Source organism: Lissotriton helveticus, chromosome 2_1 (genome assembly GCF_964261635.1).
Source record: "Lissotriton helveticus chromosome 2_1, aLisHel1.1, whole genome shotgun sequence".
NCBI lineage: Eukaryota > Metazoa > Chordata > Amphibia > Caudata > Salamandridae > Lissotriton > Lissotriton helveticus.
Window position 1 is genome coordinate 1,000,926,281 of NC_136059.1, and position 17,093 is coordinate 1,000,943,373.

Sequence of the window (17,093 nt, forward strand, 5' to 3'; positions counted from 1 at the left end):
CCTCCCACCAACAGGTGAGCCAGATCTACAAACTACGAGGCGGAGTCAGGTGCTAGCCTATCGGTGTGCGGCAGGACACTCTGAAAACCATCTCTCGCCCACACCCTGCTCACAACTCTAGGCGCTGAGAAAGGCTACCATGCCAAAATGCATCTGCCGATAACGAGGAAAGCTCAATTAAAGTGGTTCCTGACTTCCCCTACGTGGCCTCTGCTTCTTTTTATTGGAGGAGAGTTTCGCAATTTGGAACGCGAATGCCAGAATCGCGCAACAGGGCCCCCCGCATCACAAGCTGGCCTGGAACTTACTGGTCACTGCTATGGCGGTTTTTTTCAGGGTACTGAAACTCCCAGGCCCTCCTCCGGAGTTGGGAGTGCAGAATTAGCGGTGCTGGAACATTGTTGCTCCACCTTGGGCGAGCTGGATTCCCGGACTTGCCCCCGCCATCATTGCTCCTGTGCTTCGGGGGTTGATGCGGTCCATGGTACTCGAGGGGGCACCTTTATAGCAGCAACATGCAGGACATTTTTGAGAGCGATTACGAGAAGCCCTGCAGTCCGTAAACAGCATCTGATTCTCCCTGCATCACTCACCTTGCCACAGAGCAGCATTCTGGGACCTGCAGTCAATACAGCAGTCTCCCACTAACAGGTGAGCCAGATCTACAAACTACGAGGCGGAGTCAGGTGCTAGCCTATCGGTGTGCGGCAGGACACTCTGAAAACCATCTCTCGCCCACACCCTGCTCACAACTCTAGGCGCTAAGGAAGGCTACCATGCCGAAATGCATCCGCTGATAATGAGGAAAACTCAATTAAAGGGGTTACTGACTTCCCCTACGTGGCTTCTGCTTCTTTTTTTTTGGAGGAGTGTTTCGCAATTTGGAGCGTGAATGCCAGAATCGCGCAACAGGGGCCCCCGCATTACAACCTGGCCTGGAACTTACTGGTCACTGCTACAGCGTTTTTTTTTCAGGGTACTGAAACTCCCAGGCCCACCTCCGGAGTTGGGAGTGAAGAATTAGCGGTGCTGGAACATTGTTGCTCCACCTTGGGCAAGCTGGATTCCAGGACTTGCCCCCGCCATCATTGCTCCTGTGCTTTGGGGGTTGATGCGGTCCAGGGGACTCGAGGGGGTACCTTTATAGCAGCAACATGCAGGACATTTGTGAGAGCGATTACGAGAAGCCCTGCAGTCCATAACCAGCATCTGATTCTTCCCGCATCACTCACCTTGCCACAGAGCAGCATTCTGGTAACTGCAGTCAATACAGCAGTCTCCCACCAACAGGTGAGCCAGTTCTACAAACTACGAGGCGGAGTCAGATGCTAGCCTATCGGTGTGGGGCAGGACACTCTGAAAACTATCTCTCGCCCACACCCTGCTCCCAACTCTAGGCGCTGAGAGGAAGGCTACCATGCCAAAATGCATCCGTGGATAATGAGGAAAGCTTAAGTAAAGTGGTTCCTGTCTTCCCCTACGTGGCCTCTGCTTCTTTTTTTTGGAAGAGTGTTTCGCAATTTGGAGCGCGAATGCCAGAATCGTGCAACAGGGGCCCCCGCATCACAAACTGGCCTGTACCTTACTGGTCACGGCTACAGCGTTTTTTTCAGGGTACTGAAACTCCCAGGCCCACCTCCGGAGTTGGGAGTGAAGAATTAGCGGTGCTGGCACATTGTTGCTCCACCTCGGGCGAGCTGGATTCCGGACTTGCCCCACCATCATTGCTCCTGTGCTTTGGGGGTTGATGCGGTCCAGGGGACTCGAGGGGGCACCTTTATAGCAGCAACTTGCAGGACATTTGTGAGAGCGATTACCAGAAGCCCTGCAGTCCGTAACCAGCATCTGATTCTCCCTGCATCACTCACCTTGCCACAGAGCAGCATTCTGGGACCTGCAGTCAATACAGCAGTCTCCCACCAACAGGTGAGCCAGATCTACAAACTACGAGGCGGAGTCAGGTGCTAGCCTATCGGTGTGCGGCAGGACACTCTGAAAACCATCTCTCGCCCACACCCTGCTCACAACTCTAGGCGCTGAGGAAGGCTACCATGCCGAAATACATCCGCCGATAATGAGGAAAGCTCAATTAAATTGGTTCCTGACTTCCCCTACGTGGCCTCTGCTTCTTCTTTTTTGGAGGAGTGTTTCGCAATTTGGAGCGCGAATGCCAGAATCGCGCAACAGGGGCCCCCGCATCACAAGCTGGCCTGGAACTTGCTGGTCACTGCTACGGCGTTTTTTTTCAGGGTACTGAAACTCCCAGGCCCACCTCCGGAGTTGGGAGTGAAGAATTAGCCGTGCTGGAACATTGTTGCTCCACCTTGGGCGAGCTAGATTCCCGGACTTGCCCCCGCCATCATTGCTCCTGTGCTTCGGGGGTTGATGCGATCCAGGGGACTCGAGGGGGCACCTTTATAGCAGCAACATGCAGGACATTTGTGAGAGCGATTACGAGAAGCCCTGCAGTCCGTAACCAGCATCTGATTCTCCCTGCATCACTCACCTTGCCACAGAGCAGCATTCTGGGACCTGCAGTCAATACAGCAGTCTACCACCAACAGATGAGACAGATCTACAAACTACGAGGCGGAATCAGGTGCTAGACTGTCGGTGTGCGGCAGGACACTCTGAAAACCATCTCTCGCCCACACCCTGCTCCCAACTCTAGGCGCTGAGGAAGGCTAACATGCCGAAATGCATCCGGTGATAATGAGGAAAGCTCAATTAAAGTGGTTCCTGACTACCCCTACGTGGCCTCTGCTTCTTTTTGTTGAAGGAGTGTTTCGCAATTTGAAGCGCGAATGCCAGAATCGCGCAACAGGGGCCCCCGCATCACAAGCTGGCCTGGAACTTACTGGTCACTGCTATGGCGTTTTTTTCAGGGTACTGAAACTCCCAGGCCCACCTCCGGAGTTGGGAGTGAAGAATTAGCGGTGCTGGAACATTGTTGCTCCACCTCGGGCGAGCTGGATTCCTGGACTTGCCCCCGCCATCATTGTTCCTGTGCTTCGGGGGTTATTGCAGTCCAGGGGACTCGAGGGGGCACCTTCATAGCAGCAACATGCAGGACATTTGTGAGAGCGATTACGAGAAGCCCTTATCTTAAGTGTAACTTGAAGAGCGCACTGACACCGTAGGCTTCCTGGCGCTTTGAGACAGAGTGAGTGAGGAAGAAGCGGAGAAGCGTGAGTGGCTGGTTTTTAGCCAAGGGGAGGGAAAAGATGGGTTTTAAGCGATGTTCTGAAATTCAGAAGGGAGGGGGAGGATTTGATAGAGAGAGGGAGGAGATTCCAAAGCCCGGGAGCTAGGAGAGAAAAACGGTGACCGCCGCATTTCTTGGTTTTGATTTTGGGGGTAACTAGCAGATGACGGTGGGCTGATCGGAGGTTTCGCCCTGGGCAGTGAGGACAGATAAGAGATTTCAGAAACGCGGGGTCGGGGCAATGGAGAGCCTTGAATGTGAGACAGGCCACCTTGAAAGCTGCCCTTTGATCTATTGGGAGCCAATGCAGACTGTGAAGGAGAGGTTTGGCCGATTGCCATCTGGGGATTTTGTGAATTAGGCGGGCCGCTTGGTTCTGGACAACTTGCAAGCGGTGTAACAGGGATTGTGGAAGACCGTGGTAGATGGAGTTAGAAAAGTCCAGGCGGGAGAGCACAAGTGAGATAACAACCTGGGTAAGTGTGGCGGGAGGAAGTGAGTGACGAACTTTACGTATCTTCAGGAGCTGGTACATACAGGATGAGATTACCGCATCCACTTGGGCTCTGAGCGAGAGTTCAGCGTCGATAATCACTCCCAGACTCTTTACTGATTTAGCCGGGACTGGGGGAGAGCCTAGCTCCGAAATCCAGAACTGCGGGCCACAGTGAGCTTGACTGAGCCCAGGGAGAAGGAGCTCAGTTTTCCCGGGGTTTAGCTTCAATTGGTTCTGGTTCATCCAAAGTTGGATGTGGATCATGACTGCGTGGAATGTATTAATGGCATCAGGTGAGTTAAGCGGGAGGATGAGCTGTAAGTCGTCAGCGTAATTGTAGACAATAATGTTCCATTTATGAAGGAAGTGGATCAGAGGCCGGAGGTATAGATTTAACAGGAGTGGTGAGAGGGAGGAGCCCTGAGGGACTCCACAAGACGTTCGAGTTTTTGTTGCAGTGTAGGGTCCCATGCGGACTGCCTGTGTTCTTCCAGTCAGGAAGGACTTTACCCACTCGAGAGCGGTGCCCTGGATGCCTGCCTGCTCGACACGGTGGAGAAGGATGTTGTGGTCCACCCTGTCGAACGCGGCCGACAGATCCAGGAGCACGAGGGCTTGGGGGAAACCCGCGTCCGCACCGCTCCTGAGTGTGTCCAGAACTGCCAGAATGACGGCCTCAGTAGAGTGGGCTGGTCTGAAGCCGGCTTGGTTAGGCTCAAGGTGACAGGAGGTTTTGATGAAGTTTGACAGACATCGGGTGACATGAGCCTCCATTAATTTTGAGAGGTACGGGAGGAGGGAAATGGGGCTATAGTTCGAAGGCTCCGCGGGGTCAGCGCCGTTTTTTTAGAGGAGGGGCACTAAGATGGCCTCCTTGAAAGAGCTGGGGACACCGCCCTTACTGAGTGACCCGTTTAGTAGGGGTAGAATGTAGTCAGGTAGTTTGAGGCAGATGCTCCGCAGAACAGATGGCGGGCAGCAGTCATTAGGGGAGCCTGATTTCACGCGAGTGGCGAGTTCCGCTAGGGAGATGGAGTTTAGAGCGGGGAAGGTAGTGAAGGTCGAGGGATTGTTAGAGGAGGTGTCCAACGGGAATGGCTGGGGAGGGGGAGGGATAGAGTTTTCTATTTTTGTAATCTTTTCCACAAAAAAGGAGTTAAGGGTGTCACATGCCTCTTGAGTCGGGGTCTGGGCTGGGAGGGTTCTGTTATCTGTGGTGAGTTCATTCATGACTCTGAACACCTCCTTAGATTTGTCGACCGCCGACGAAATCCTGTTGGAAAAATGTTCCTTTTTGGCTAGGCTAATGGCAGCTTTATATTCTTTACGCGCGGCCAGATAAGACTGTCTGGCTGAGTTGGAATAGTCGCGTCTCCAGGTGTGTTCTAGCTGGCGCGTTTTTAATTTATGGTGTTTGATATCATCAGAGAACCACCTATGGGAGTAATAATGCCTAGTGCGGGGGAATTTGGCCAGGGGAGCAAAGAGGTCGCTGGCCGACCTCAGCCAGGATCCGATGTTGTGTTGTATTCCATCGATGTTATCAGAGGGGTTAAGGACTGGACGGGTGTCGGCCAGGGTTGTGAGAAAACCCTCGGAGTCATATGTACTCCATTTATGTGCGGAGCCACCAGCCATCAGAGGAGCAGGAATCCGGCCGGCGACAGTGATGGTGGTGTCAACTAGGTGGTGGTCAGACCGGACACAGGGGGATATGTCTGGCAGGGACAAGGCCAGATTGCAGGTCCAGATCTGGTCCAGGATGTGGCCCTTGTTGTGGGTGGGTTGGGTGACCTGTTGGGTGAGATTCAGGCTGTTAAGAGTCTCAAAGAGCTCTGTGGCATGAAGGCCAGCGTTAGTGTCATTGAACCAATAGTTTAGGTCGCCGAAGATGGCGAAGCTGGAGTGGAGCGTTAGCAGATTAGACAGCTGTTCGTTCATGAGGGTGGGGAAGGATGGCATGGGATATGGAGGTCGATATAAGAGGAGGAAGGTAAGGGCACCAGTAGCAGTTTCCACGCTGAAAAGTAGATTATCCACCTCCGGGAGGGGGAGGGAATGAGAGGAAATAGCATTCAGGCGTTTAGATATAATGGCTGCTACCCCACCCCCGGGCCTGTCACCAGGGCGATCGGCGTGGAGGATGTAATAATCAGGGGGGAGGGCAGCCAAGATATCTGGGAGGGACTCTGATGTTAACCAAGTTTCCGTAAGTAGGAGTATGTCAGGGTTGTTATTGGACAACAGGATGAAGATGTCCTCCGAGTGTTTCACTAAAGAACGAGTGTTCAGGTATGACACCCTGATGGACGTAACGTTCCTGATCGGGGTGGCTGAGGGAAGGCGTCCGCGCGGACGGTGTTGGGCAGGGCGCGTGAGGCCGGCAGCATGAATACAGCGGGTGGCTGAGGGTGACAGCGGAGGGGCAAGGTGCTGTAGTTCTCTGAGGGATAGAGACGAGTAAGAAATGAAATGGTCAGCGTGGCGTGCCCTAGGGCCCGGCCTGGCGCGGACGGACGCAGACGGACTTGCCTTTGGCGGGCCTTTGGCGCGCTGACGGCGCGCCCGCTGCGCCCGTCCGCTGCGCGTCCGGAAAATACACATAATTTGTAGGTGAGGAAAGGGCGATGTCGGGGGGCGTGGCCTCAGAAAGGGGCGTGGCCTCCGTCCTCGCCGAGATGGCGGCAGGGAGCGATTGTTTGTTGTGGGGGCCGCGGCAGCGCTAAGTCCACTGCGTGGGACCAACAGGAATGACTGAGAGTCAAGTGCACACAAAGTAATGTGACAGTTTATACAATAAGTAAGTTTTAAAAACAAGCTAAGAAACGCTCTCGGCTTCCGCCTCAAGAGCACAGGTCTGTCTAGAAGCCCTGCAGTCCTTAACAAGCATCTGATTCTCCCCCGCATCACTCACCTTGCCACAGAGCAGCATTCTGGGACCTGCAGTCAATACAGCAGTCTCCCACCAACAGGTGGGCCAGATCTACAAACTACGAGGCGGATTCAGGTGCTAGCCTATCGGTGTGCGGCAGGACACTCTGAAAACCATCTCTCGCCCACACCCTGCTCACAACTCTAGGCGCTGAGGAAGGCTACCATGCCGAAATGCATCCGCTGATAATGAGGAAAGCTTAATTAAAGTGGTTCCTGACTTCCCCTACGTGGCCTCTGCTTCTTCTTTTTTGGAGGAGTGTTTTGCATTTTGGAGTGCGAATGCCAGAATCGCGCAACAGGGGCCCCCGCATCACAAGCTGGCCTGGAACTTACTGGTCACTGCTATGGCGTTTTTTTCAGGGTACTGAAACTCCCAGGCCCACCTCCGGAGTTGGGAGTGAAGAATTAGCGGTGCTGGAACATTGTTGCTCCACCTTGGGCGAGCTGGATTCCCGGACTTGCCCCCGCCATCATTGCTCCTGTGCTCCGGGGGTTGATGCGGTCCAGGGTACTCGAGGGGGCACCTTTATAGCAGCAACATGCAGGACATTTTTTAGAGCGATTACGAGAAGCCCTGCAGTCCGTAACCAGCATCTGATTCTCCCTGCATCACTCACCTTGCCACAGAGCAGCATTCTGGGACCTGCAGTCAATACAGCAGTCTCCCACCAACAGGTGAGCCAGATCTACAAACTACGAGGCGGAGTCAAGTGCTAGCCTATCGGTGTGCAGCAGGACACTCTGAAAACCATCTCTCGCCCACACCCTGCTCACAACTCTAGGCGCTGAGGAAGGCTACCATGCCGAAATGCATCCGCTGATAATGAGGAAAGATCAATTAAAGTGGTTCCTGACTTCCCCTACGTGGCTTCTGCTTCTTTTTTTTGGAGGAGTGTTTCGCAATTTGGAGCGCGAATGCCAGAATCGCGCAACAGGGGCCCCCGCATTACAAGCTGGCCTGGAACTTACTGGTCACTGCTACAGCGTTTTTTTTCAGGGTACTGAAACTCCCAGGCCCACCTCCGGAGTTGGGAGTGAAGAATTAGCGGTGCTGGAACATTGTTGCTCCACCTTGGGCAAGCTGGATTCCAGGACTTGCCCCCGCCATCATTGCTCCTGTGCTTCGGGGGTTGATGCGGTCCAGGGGACTCGAGGGGGCACCTTTATAGCAGCAACATGCAGGACATTTGTGAGAGCGATTACGAGAAGCCCTGCAGTCCATAACCAGCATCTCATTCTCCCCGCATCACTCACCTTGCCACAGAGCAGCATTCTGGGACCTGCAGTCAATACAGCAGTCTCCCACCAACAGGTGAGCCAGATCTACAAACTACGAGGCGGAGTCAGATGCTAGCCTATCGGTGTGGGGCAGGACACTCTGAAAACTATCTCTCGCCCACACCCTGCTCCCAACTCTAGGCGCTGAGAGGAAGGCTACCATGCCGAAATGCATCCGGCGATAATGAGGAAAGCTTAATTAAAGTGGTTCCTGACTTCCCCTACGTGGCCTCTGCTTCTTTTTTTTGGAAGAGTGTTTCGCAATTTGGAGCGCGAATGCCAGAATCGTGCAACAGGGGCCCCCGCATCACAAGCTGGCCTGGAACTTACTGGTCACCGCTACAGCGTTTTTTTTCAGGGTACTGAAACTCCCAGGCCCACCTCCGGAGTTGGGAGTGAAGAATTAGCGGTGCTGGCACATTGTTTCTCCACCTCGGGCGAGCTGGATTCCGGACTTGCCCCCGCCATCATTGCTCCTGTGTTTCGGGGGTTGATGCGGTCCAGGGGACTCGAGGGGGCACCTTTATAGCAGCAACATGCAGGACATTTGTGAGAGCGATTACGAGAAGCCCTGCAGTCCGTAACCAGCATCTGATTCTCCCCGCATCGCTCACCTTGCCACAGAGCAGCATTCTGGGACCTGCAGTCAATACAGCAGTCTCCCACCAACAGGTGAGCCAGATCTACAAACTATAGGCAGAGTCAGGTGCTAGCCTATCGGTGTGTGGCAGGACACTCTGGAAACCATCTCTCGCCCACACCCTGCTCACAACTCTAGGCACTGAGGAAGGCTACCATGCCGAAATGCATCCGCCGATAATGAGGAAAGCTCAATTAAAGTGGTTCCTGACTTCCACTACGTGGCCTCTGCTTCTTCTTTTTTGGAGGAGTGTTTCGCATTTTGGAGCGCGAATGCCAGAATCGCGGAAGAGGGGCCCCCGCATCACAAGCTGGCCTGGAACTTTCTGGTCACTGCTACAGCGTTTTTTTTCAGGGTACTGAAACTCCCAGGCCCACCTCCGAAGTTGGGAGTGAAGAATTAGTCGTGCTGGAACATTGTTGCTCCACCTTGGGGCGAGCTGGATTCCCGGACTTGCCCCCGCCATCATTGCTCCTGTGCTTCGGGGGTTGATGCGGTCCAGGGGACTCGAGGGGGGCACCTTTATAGCAGCAACATGCAGGACATTTGTGAAAGCGATTATGAGAAGCCCTGCAGTCCGTAACTAGCATCTGATTCTCCCCGCATCACTCACCTTGCCACAGAGCATCATTCTGGGACCTGCAGTCAATACAGCAGTCTCCCACCAACAGGTGAGCCAGATCTACAAACTGCAAGGCGGAGTCAGGTGCTAGTCTATCGGTGTGCGGCAGGACACTCTGAAAACCATCTCTCGCCCACACCCTGCTCACAACTCTAGGCGCAGAGGAAGGCTACCATGCCGAAATGCATCCGCCGATAATGAGGAAAGCTCAATTAAAGTGGTTCCTGACTTCCCCTACGTGGCCTCTGCTTCTTTTTTTTTGGAGGAGTGTTTCGCAATTTGGAGCGCGAATGCCAGAATCGCGCAACAGGGGCCCCCGCATCACAAGCTGGCCTGGAACTTACTGGTCACTGCTACGGCGTTTTTTTTCAGGGTACTGAAACTCCCAGGCCCACCTCCGGAGTTGGGAGTGAAGAATTAGCCGTGCTGGAACATTGTTGCTCCACCTTGGGCGAGCTAGATTCCCGGACTTGCCCCCGCCATCATTGCTCCTGTGCTTCGGGGGTTGATGCGATCCAGGGGACTCGAGGGGGCACCTTTATAGCAGCAACATGCAGGACATTTGTGAGAGCGATTACGAGAAGCCCTGCAGTCCGTAACCAGCATCTGATTCTCCCTGCATCACTCACCTTGCCACAGAGCAGCATTCTGGGACCTGCAGTCAATACAGCAGTCTACCACCAACAGATGAGACAGATCTACAAACTACGAGGCGGAATCAGGTGCTAGACTGTCGGTGTGCGGCAGGACACTCTGAAAACCATCTCTCGCCCACACCCTGCTCCCAACTCTAGGCGCTGAGGAAGGCTAACATGCCGAAATGCATCCGGTGATAATGAGGAAAGCTCAATTAAAGTGGTTCCTGACTACCCCTACGTGGCCTCTGCTTCTTTTTGTTGGAGGAGTGTTTCGCAATATATATATATTTATATATATAGAATTCCACAATCCTGAAGTGTGTGCAACCAGCCGGCAACTCAGACACAGACACAGGTACAGACCACAGCAAGGGATCGTAGGGTTTTAAAGTGCTTTTATTCCATCGATGGGATCGGCGGTAAACAACCTTTACAACGCAACTTTTACCACGCAGTGCCTTTACAATGCAACTTTTACAACGCAAACCATTACAACGCATTGCGCTGGGGGGCGCTCTAGGATAGGGAATAGGTTTAATGTACTATCCAACACCTTCCCTACTATCCACGGGGACTGGAGTTGGAATAGTAAATTAAACAATTCACTATCCAGCGCCTAAAAGTACTATGCGTTGTAATGGTATGCGTTGTAAAAACTACGTTGTAAAAGCATGCGATGTAAAAGCATGCGTTGTAAGGTCATACATCCGGGATCGGCAGCATGGCGCGTTTCTTCCGGGAAACCCGGACTTGATATATCTGTGAACACCTATAAGTTTTCGTTTGAAACCGACAGCTCATGACGGGGGACAGATGTGGCATGGGACAATTGCACATTATTGTATGGGGAGATTCCATACCAAAACTACTGTGACAGATGAAAGAATCAATTATTTGATTGTATGCTTCTGCAGTTTTGTTTTCCTTCACTTTTGGCCTGAAGAGACCAATGGGTCCTACCTCTGTACCTGTACTTTCTAATTAATAAACCTAATATAGAAAAGTTAAAAATAAGTAAGTAAAGACACTCTTTACATGTGTTATGTAAGGAGTAGGCGACTACTTGTATTTGTGCTCACTAGAGGCAATTTTGTGGTAATATCAGAAAAATGAATAGTAAAAACCGACCCACGCGGCCTTAAAACAGGCTCACAAACCGGCCCACACATTGTCTCTGTCAGACCATTCCGTGTGGCACTGCCACATTGTCCTGCAGGCCAATTCGACCCGGCAGACACCCTATGAAGAGTGTTTTTCGAAAACATACAATTTAAATCTGCCTCTTTTTGGTGGATTGTTCGCATCTGCCGAACTATAAATGAACTGAATGAAATGAATTTTGTCATCCTCTTTTCTCTTTTAACAATGAAGTAGGAAGAATCAAGATTTTGTAGCGCACAGGCATGTACCAATGAAATAATTGTATTTTAATGTTGTTTAATACCTAACTGAATTGCCTTCTGTCTGTAAATATGACAAAGGAATGTATATTCTTACTGGAAAAAAAATATTTTATTAACCGTGTTTATCTATTTTTTCGTTCATGTAGTTTGTTTGAAGGGCATCAAAATCCAAAACAAGTGTTTCCTACTGGGCCGCGAAGCAAAATCCTACCATAAAGCAAGTGATGACTGCATCGCCCAAGGAGGCACCTTGGGCACCCCCGAAAACGGCGATGATAATGATTCCTTGTATGATTACATGAGGAAAAACATCGGAGCAGAAGCGGAAATCTGGATAGGGATCAATGATATGGCATCCGAGGGGACGTGGGTGGACATGACGGGGACAAGTGTGGCCTACAAAAACTGGGAGACCGAAATCACCACCCAGCCGGATGGGGGGAAGCAAGAAAACTGTGTGTCCTTGGCAGGGATTGCTACTGGCAAGTGGTTTGACAAACCGTGCAAGAACGAGCTGCCTTTCATGTGTCAGTTCATGATTGTTTAGCAGATGATCAGGGTTGTGCGAGCCCTGCCGCTGTGAGGAATGTACATTCCTTCTACACCTCTGAAGCTGCTTCTGAAATCTGTCTCTTTTTTAGGCATGCTCTAGCTATGTGCATGAATGCATTTATGTTATCGAGAAAAATGTATCTCTATGTGATAATCAAATAATGCCTGACAACGTAGTAGTCTTGACGCTTCAACCCTGAAGTTATTATCAACATAGCAAGGGAGTTTCTTCTGTGGAAATGTCTGCAGAAATGTCGTTTTACACTAGATGGCAGCATTTCTGGCTTTTGCTACAGTACCAGCTTTTTTTTTTTTTACAATATGGCTCTAGCGATATAATTCCAGTTTGTGTGCCGAATGGATTATTTCGAGGGAAACTATTGACGTAAAAAAGAAATATGTTTTTAAAACCTGTTCAGTGATCACCCTAATGCGGTTGCTGTTAAGCTGTGGGGGCAGTTAACGAAATGAACAAATAAGTTGTTAGGTCTAACATGGAAATGTATCTCTTTTAGGACAACCCTCTAACCCCCCACCCCCGATAAAATCACTCCAGTTTTCTATTAATTATGAAAAGGCTCCCATTTTCACGTGGTATTTATGTACGTTTTAATTGATATAGTGATATAGTTTTCAACACACTGCTTACCCAATGACAAAAAAAGCAAACTTAAAGAGGATGCCTTGGTCCTATTCCTTTAGAGGTAATTGAAACATTCGAATCAGAATATATAATATATGCATAGGGCGATTCACGCCACTGTTAAGATGCTTATCGTTTAAGACTATGGCTAAATGTGAATTATTTCAAAATATATTTGCACACTACAAAAACAATGTAAATCATGACAACAAATGCTATCTACAAAACAAATACTGTATATACAAGCGACCTCTCACATATTTATTACCAACATTGTTAAATAAATTTTTCCAAAGCACAGGGAAACCTTCATTTCCTCTTAGTATTATTTATTTTATTCCTAGACCAATCATTTCATTGCATCAGGCATCAATTCTTAAACAAACATTGAATATTCACTTTACTGTATTACTTCACAGGCAGATTTTTCCAAATGAGGAGATAAATAAAATGCCCAGTTTGTACTCTAGTGTAAGTATATCTAATTTAAATAGATTTCAGCATGAGTCAACTGTGAGGTCTTCGAAAAAATTCTGAAATTATAGAAAAAAGTATCATGTGTGTGGTTATGGAAATTATATTGCTATATACTACTGTCTTTTAGTTTATTAGGCTGGTGTATCACTCAACAAGTAGTGTGTGCTAGTTTATGGTAACCAAGCACCTTAAGTGAAACATAGTGTGATATTTCATGTCATCACTTGGATTGTAGTTTACATGAAAATATACTAATGTTCTGAAAAGACTTTCTTTGATTTTCATGTAAATAACAAATTTTCCACCCTTGGATTTCTTCCAGGTTGCTGGAATATCACCGTACTCTAATTAAACACTTAAAACTAGACTACAATTGTACGGTTATCTGAGTAATCCCAATTTGCATATTTTCTACATTTCATTTAGAATAAAAAAAGTAGGTTTCCATCACTTTATGAAAACTTTCTATTCTTGTCTGGTTTCGCTGTAAAAAAAGTAAATTTAAATATGTATGACAATACATACGTTTGTTTGGAAACATAAATGCAAAAATGCCTCTTCTAAATGATGCTTTATAGCTGTATCCTAAATACCATATTTGGAAATAAAAGTATCAATGCGTGATAAAATTAGGTTGTTTTATCATTTTATTTAAATTTTTTAGGTCAAGCCTATACACCGCTTGCGCTGTCAGGTGATCTGTTGTATGTACTTTGTGGGGTCTGACTACTCTCACCTCTTTGGATTGGCTTTTGTCTGTGTCATTCAATAATTGTAGCCTGCAAACGGCTAATGGTTGGTGCATGTCCTACCTTTTCTCACAAGTTAACTCCCATGCAGAATTGCCTCAGGAACGGGCAGCGACGCACATGTTGCTTGTTCTCTTTTGTTTAATGGACATTACATTTCTCCCAATTAATCTCCCTGTGTCATCTCTCCCCACCTCTTTACCCCTCCCACAACACTGCTTGACCGCCCCAACCACCTGTCTGAATTTGCTACTTTTTTTGTCTGATTTAATTTAGTAGTAGAAATATTTTTTTGTTTAATTTAAATTAGTAGAATACAGCACGGGCATGGGGGACATGAATTAATTTGTCCAGATTCACAGGATGTGGAGCCAATGCAGAGGCTCACAGATCCCCAGCTCTGAAGTCGACAGCTCTGGCTGCTGTGCCATATCCTCTTCCTACCCTCTACTCACTAGCAAAAAATAAAGTTTGCCATTAAGTCAGTAAACAAGCTGTAACTCAGTCACACAATGCGTATATGTCACAGTCAGAAGCTGCTCACTGGAAAAGACACTGAAGGCAGAGAGTACTGACTATGGGGGTCTTTTAGGATTTGGCCAAGGGGAACTCGCCTATTAGTCACCTCAACCTACGCTTGTCCACCATTTCATTTCCCCTGGTGAACTCCGGCCGATCAGCTGCAATCTGGTTCCCCTGGCTCATAGTAACACATTCTTGGTCACTGGACTATATATGTTACAAAACAAGGTAGTCTCCTCTATTAAAAAATGAAGATCTATTTCTTAAGATGCAAGTGGAATTTTCTTTGTGGCTGTTCTACCATCCCACTTGCATTTGAGGCACATTCTGTTATCTATTATTTTAATTGTGTTTTTGGCATCATGTATTGCTGCCATTTGATGTCATCCACCATGGTGCAGTAGGAATAAGTGTCGTTAATGTGGCTGTTTGAAGAAAAAAACCACATAGCATGCTCTAGCCTGTTTTAACGTGCAAGTCTACCTAAAGAAAATAGGAGGTGTGTGTGAAATAGATGAGAGGTAGTCCACATGATGATTGCAGGAGAGTATTTATTGAAGTTACAGGATACATAGACCCCATCCACAGATGGAGCACCCACGCAAGCAATAGCTCCCAACAAAGTCTTCCATTGTTCTGCTCACCTCAAACTTGGTTGCTATCAGACACATCACTCTTAGGTTACAGAAACAGCCGTCTCGGTGGTTCTATAACCTAGGATACCACACAACCTCCGCACATATAATTAACAAAACAAATAACAAAATAAGTCAAGCATTTTATAACATAACCTCAGAGTAAATGATAAAGAAACAGAAAATGCACCACAAAGCAAAGATCATGGAAAATACATTTACACAAAGTCATGAAAACGAACTGGTTTTCTTTTTGCACATTGGGGTCGGACTTTAATTTCCTCAGGCACCCTTCTCTCTATAGAGGTAGGATTCAAAGCCCAACTCCGAACTACATTTGGATATTCTATTGAGATTCCAAATCCTATTACCATCAGTTTTCACAGCATTTTTGAACAATTTATTTACCCTATAAGCATACTGAATTTGGAACCCTCCCACCTTTTCTTGGAGATTTTATTTTTACCTAATCACCCACTTGTACTCCTGTTTCTTTAACAGCTTTCCTCTTGTTGTACACCACCTTGGACTTCAATTTCTTTTCCTCTAGTTTTGCTTCCCAACCTCATAATACACCAAACTGATCATCCACCTTATCTCTTTTCTCAATGAATCCACCAAGGGTGATCTCACAACTGGGTATCCTTCCTTTGAACAAACGAAAAGGTGACACACCTGTCATGGAATGAGGAGTCAGCCTGTATTCTCTCACTTTCTTCGTCAAACCTTCAACCCAGCTGGACTCGCACGTGAGTGATAACTGTAGATTTTCTTTCTACACCCTAAGAAAACATTCTACCATGCCATTGGATTCTGAATGATAAAGCGCAGCTTTTTTATGTTTCACACCCCTTTCTCTAAGAAACTCTTCCACCACAGCTGCAGTAAACTGAACCCCATTGTCAGTGAGAACACTGGAAGGACATTCCTCTTCTCAAAAGTTCCTCCAAGAAATACATCACAACTCTATAGTCAATGGAACTGACCACTTTAATCTCTGGCCCCGTGAAAACATGTCTAAGCATACCATTACATACCTATCCTGAGAACAAACTTTCTCCGGACTGAGTATATCCAATGCACTGTCCACTCATGGACCAGTAGCTCTTTCTCTAACAGCTATCGGCTGCGTCCTGCATTTTAATTCATTGTCACTCCTTACACACTCCAAACATTCGTTAACTTCACTTTCTATCATCAAGTTCATTGAGGGCCCCCAAAAATATTCCCCGATCCTTTCCTTGGTTTTCAATATACCCATATGACTGGCATGAGCATTTGTTACTAAAACAGTTCTTAAGTCTACAGGAGGAAGAAGTTTGCTTCCTCACATACATATACCATCAACAACAGAAAACTCATTCTGAACTTCTAAGAATACGTGCACGTCTTTCCCACACTTATTTTTGACCATCCATCCTTCCAACACCGTTTTTGCCACACTTTACAAGCAAACATTGTTTTCCAACAACCTCTTCCATTTGCTTTCCTGTATACCTTCATTCACAACACAAACATTTATATCAAAGCTCTCCTCTAATGGCAATTTGTTATCCTCTGACTCAACATACTGTCTTGAAAGACAGTCTGCCTGCAGGTTATTTGCACCTGGCACATAGGTTATTTCAAAATCATATTCTTACAGAGCAATCACCCATCTGCAAATGCGATTGAAAATCTGATCAGCACCCTTTTTTGTAAAGATCTCCTTTAGTGGCTTATGATCTGTCTCTATTTCAAACATTCGCCCCCAGAGAAACTATCTTAGTTTCCTCATAGCCTAAAAGACTGCAAGGGCCTCTTTCTCAATAACTGAGCAATTCATCTCAGCACCCCTCAGCCCAGTGAGATAAAAGCAATCATTCTATACTCATTATCAGATCTTTGCAACAAAACTGCCCCCAAACCTTTTGAGCTTGCGTGTGTCATGACATCATCTTCTATGTCAAAACTCCCAAGGTTTGAAGCATTCTGCAAGTCAGATTTGATATCATTGAATTCTGCTTCACAAATGTTAGACCAGACAAAGTCTATATTCTTCTTCAATAAGGATCCTAAGGCCACCGTTCTTTCTGCAAATTTTGGGAAAAACATACTATAGAACTCAGCCATGATTAGATGTCCTAAGTATTCTATTTCGTGGACACCAAACTTGCATTTTCCTCATTTGAGAGTCAGATCACATTTTCATAATTTCTTTAAAACGTCATTCAATCTCTTGTTATGTTCTAGATCAGTTGATTCTGCCACCAATATGTCATCCTGATAGATCTTCACTCCTACCACACCCTTCAGTATT

At 47.8% G+C, this 17,093-nt stretch overlaps 1 protein-coding gene across 1 annotated transcript in view; it reads left to right on the plus strand.

Annotated features, from left to right (window-relative positions):
* The window catches only part of CLEC3B (C-type lectin domain family 3 member B), a 106,257-nt gene extending 92,740 nt beyond the window's left edge, over positions 1 to 13,517 (plus strand). The window contains exon 3 of the mRNA XM_078675764.1: positions 11,363 to 13,517. Coding sequence (XP_078531890.1) covers positions 11,363 to 11,763 — 401 coding nt within the window. The 3' untranslated portion in view covers positions 11,764 to 13,517. The remainder of the gene's footprint in view (positions 1 to 11,362) is intronic.
* The last annotated feature ends 3,576 nt before the right edge of the window (positions 13,518 to 17,093 follow it).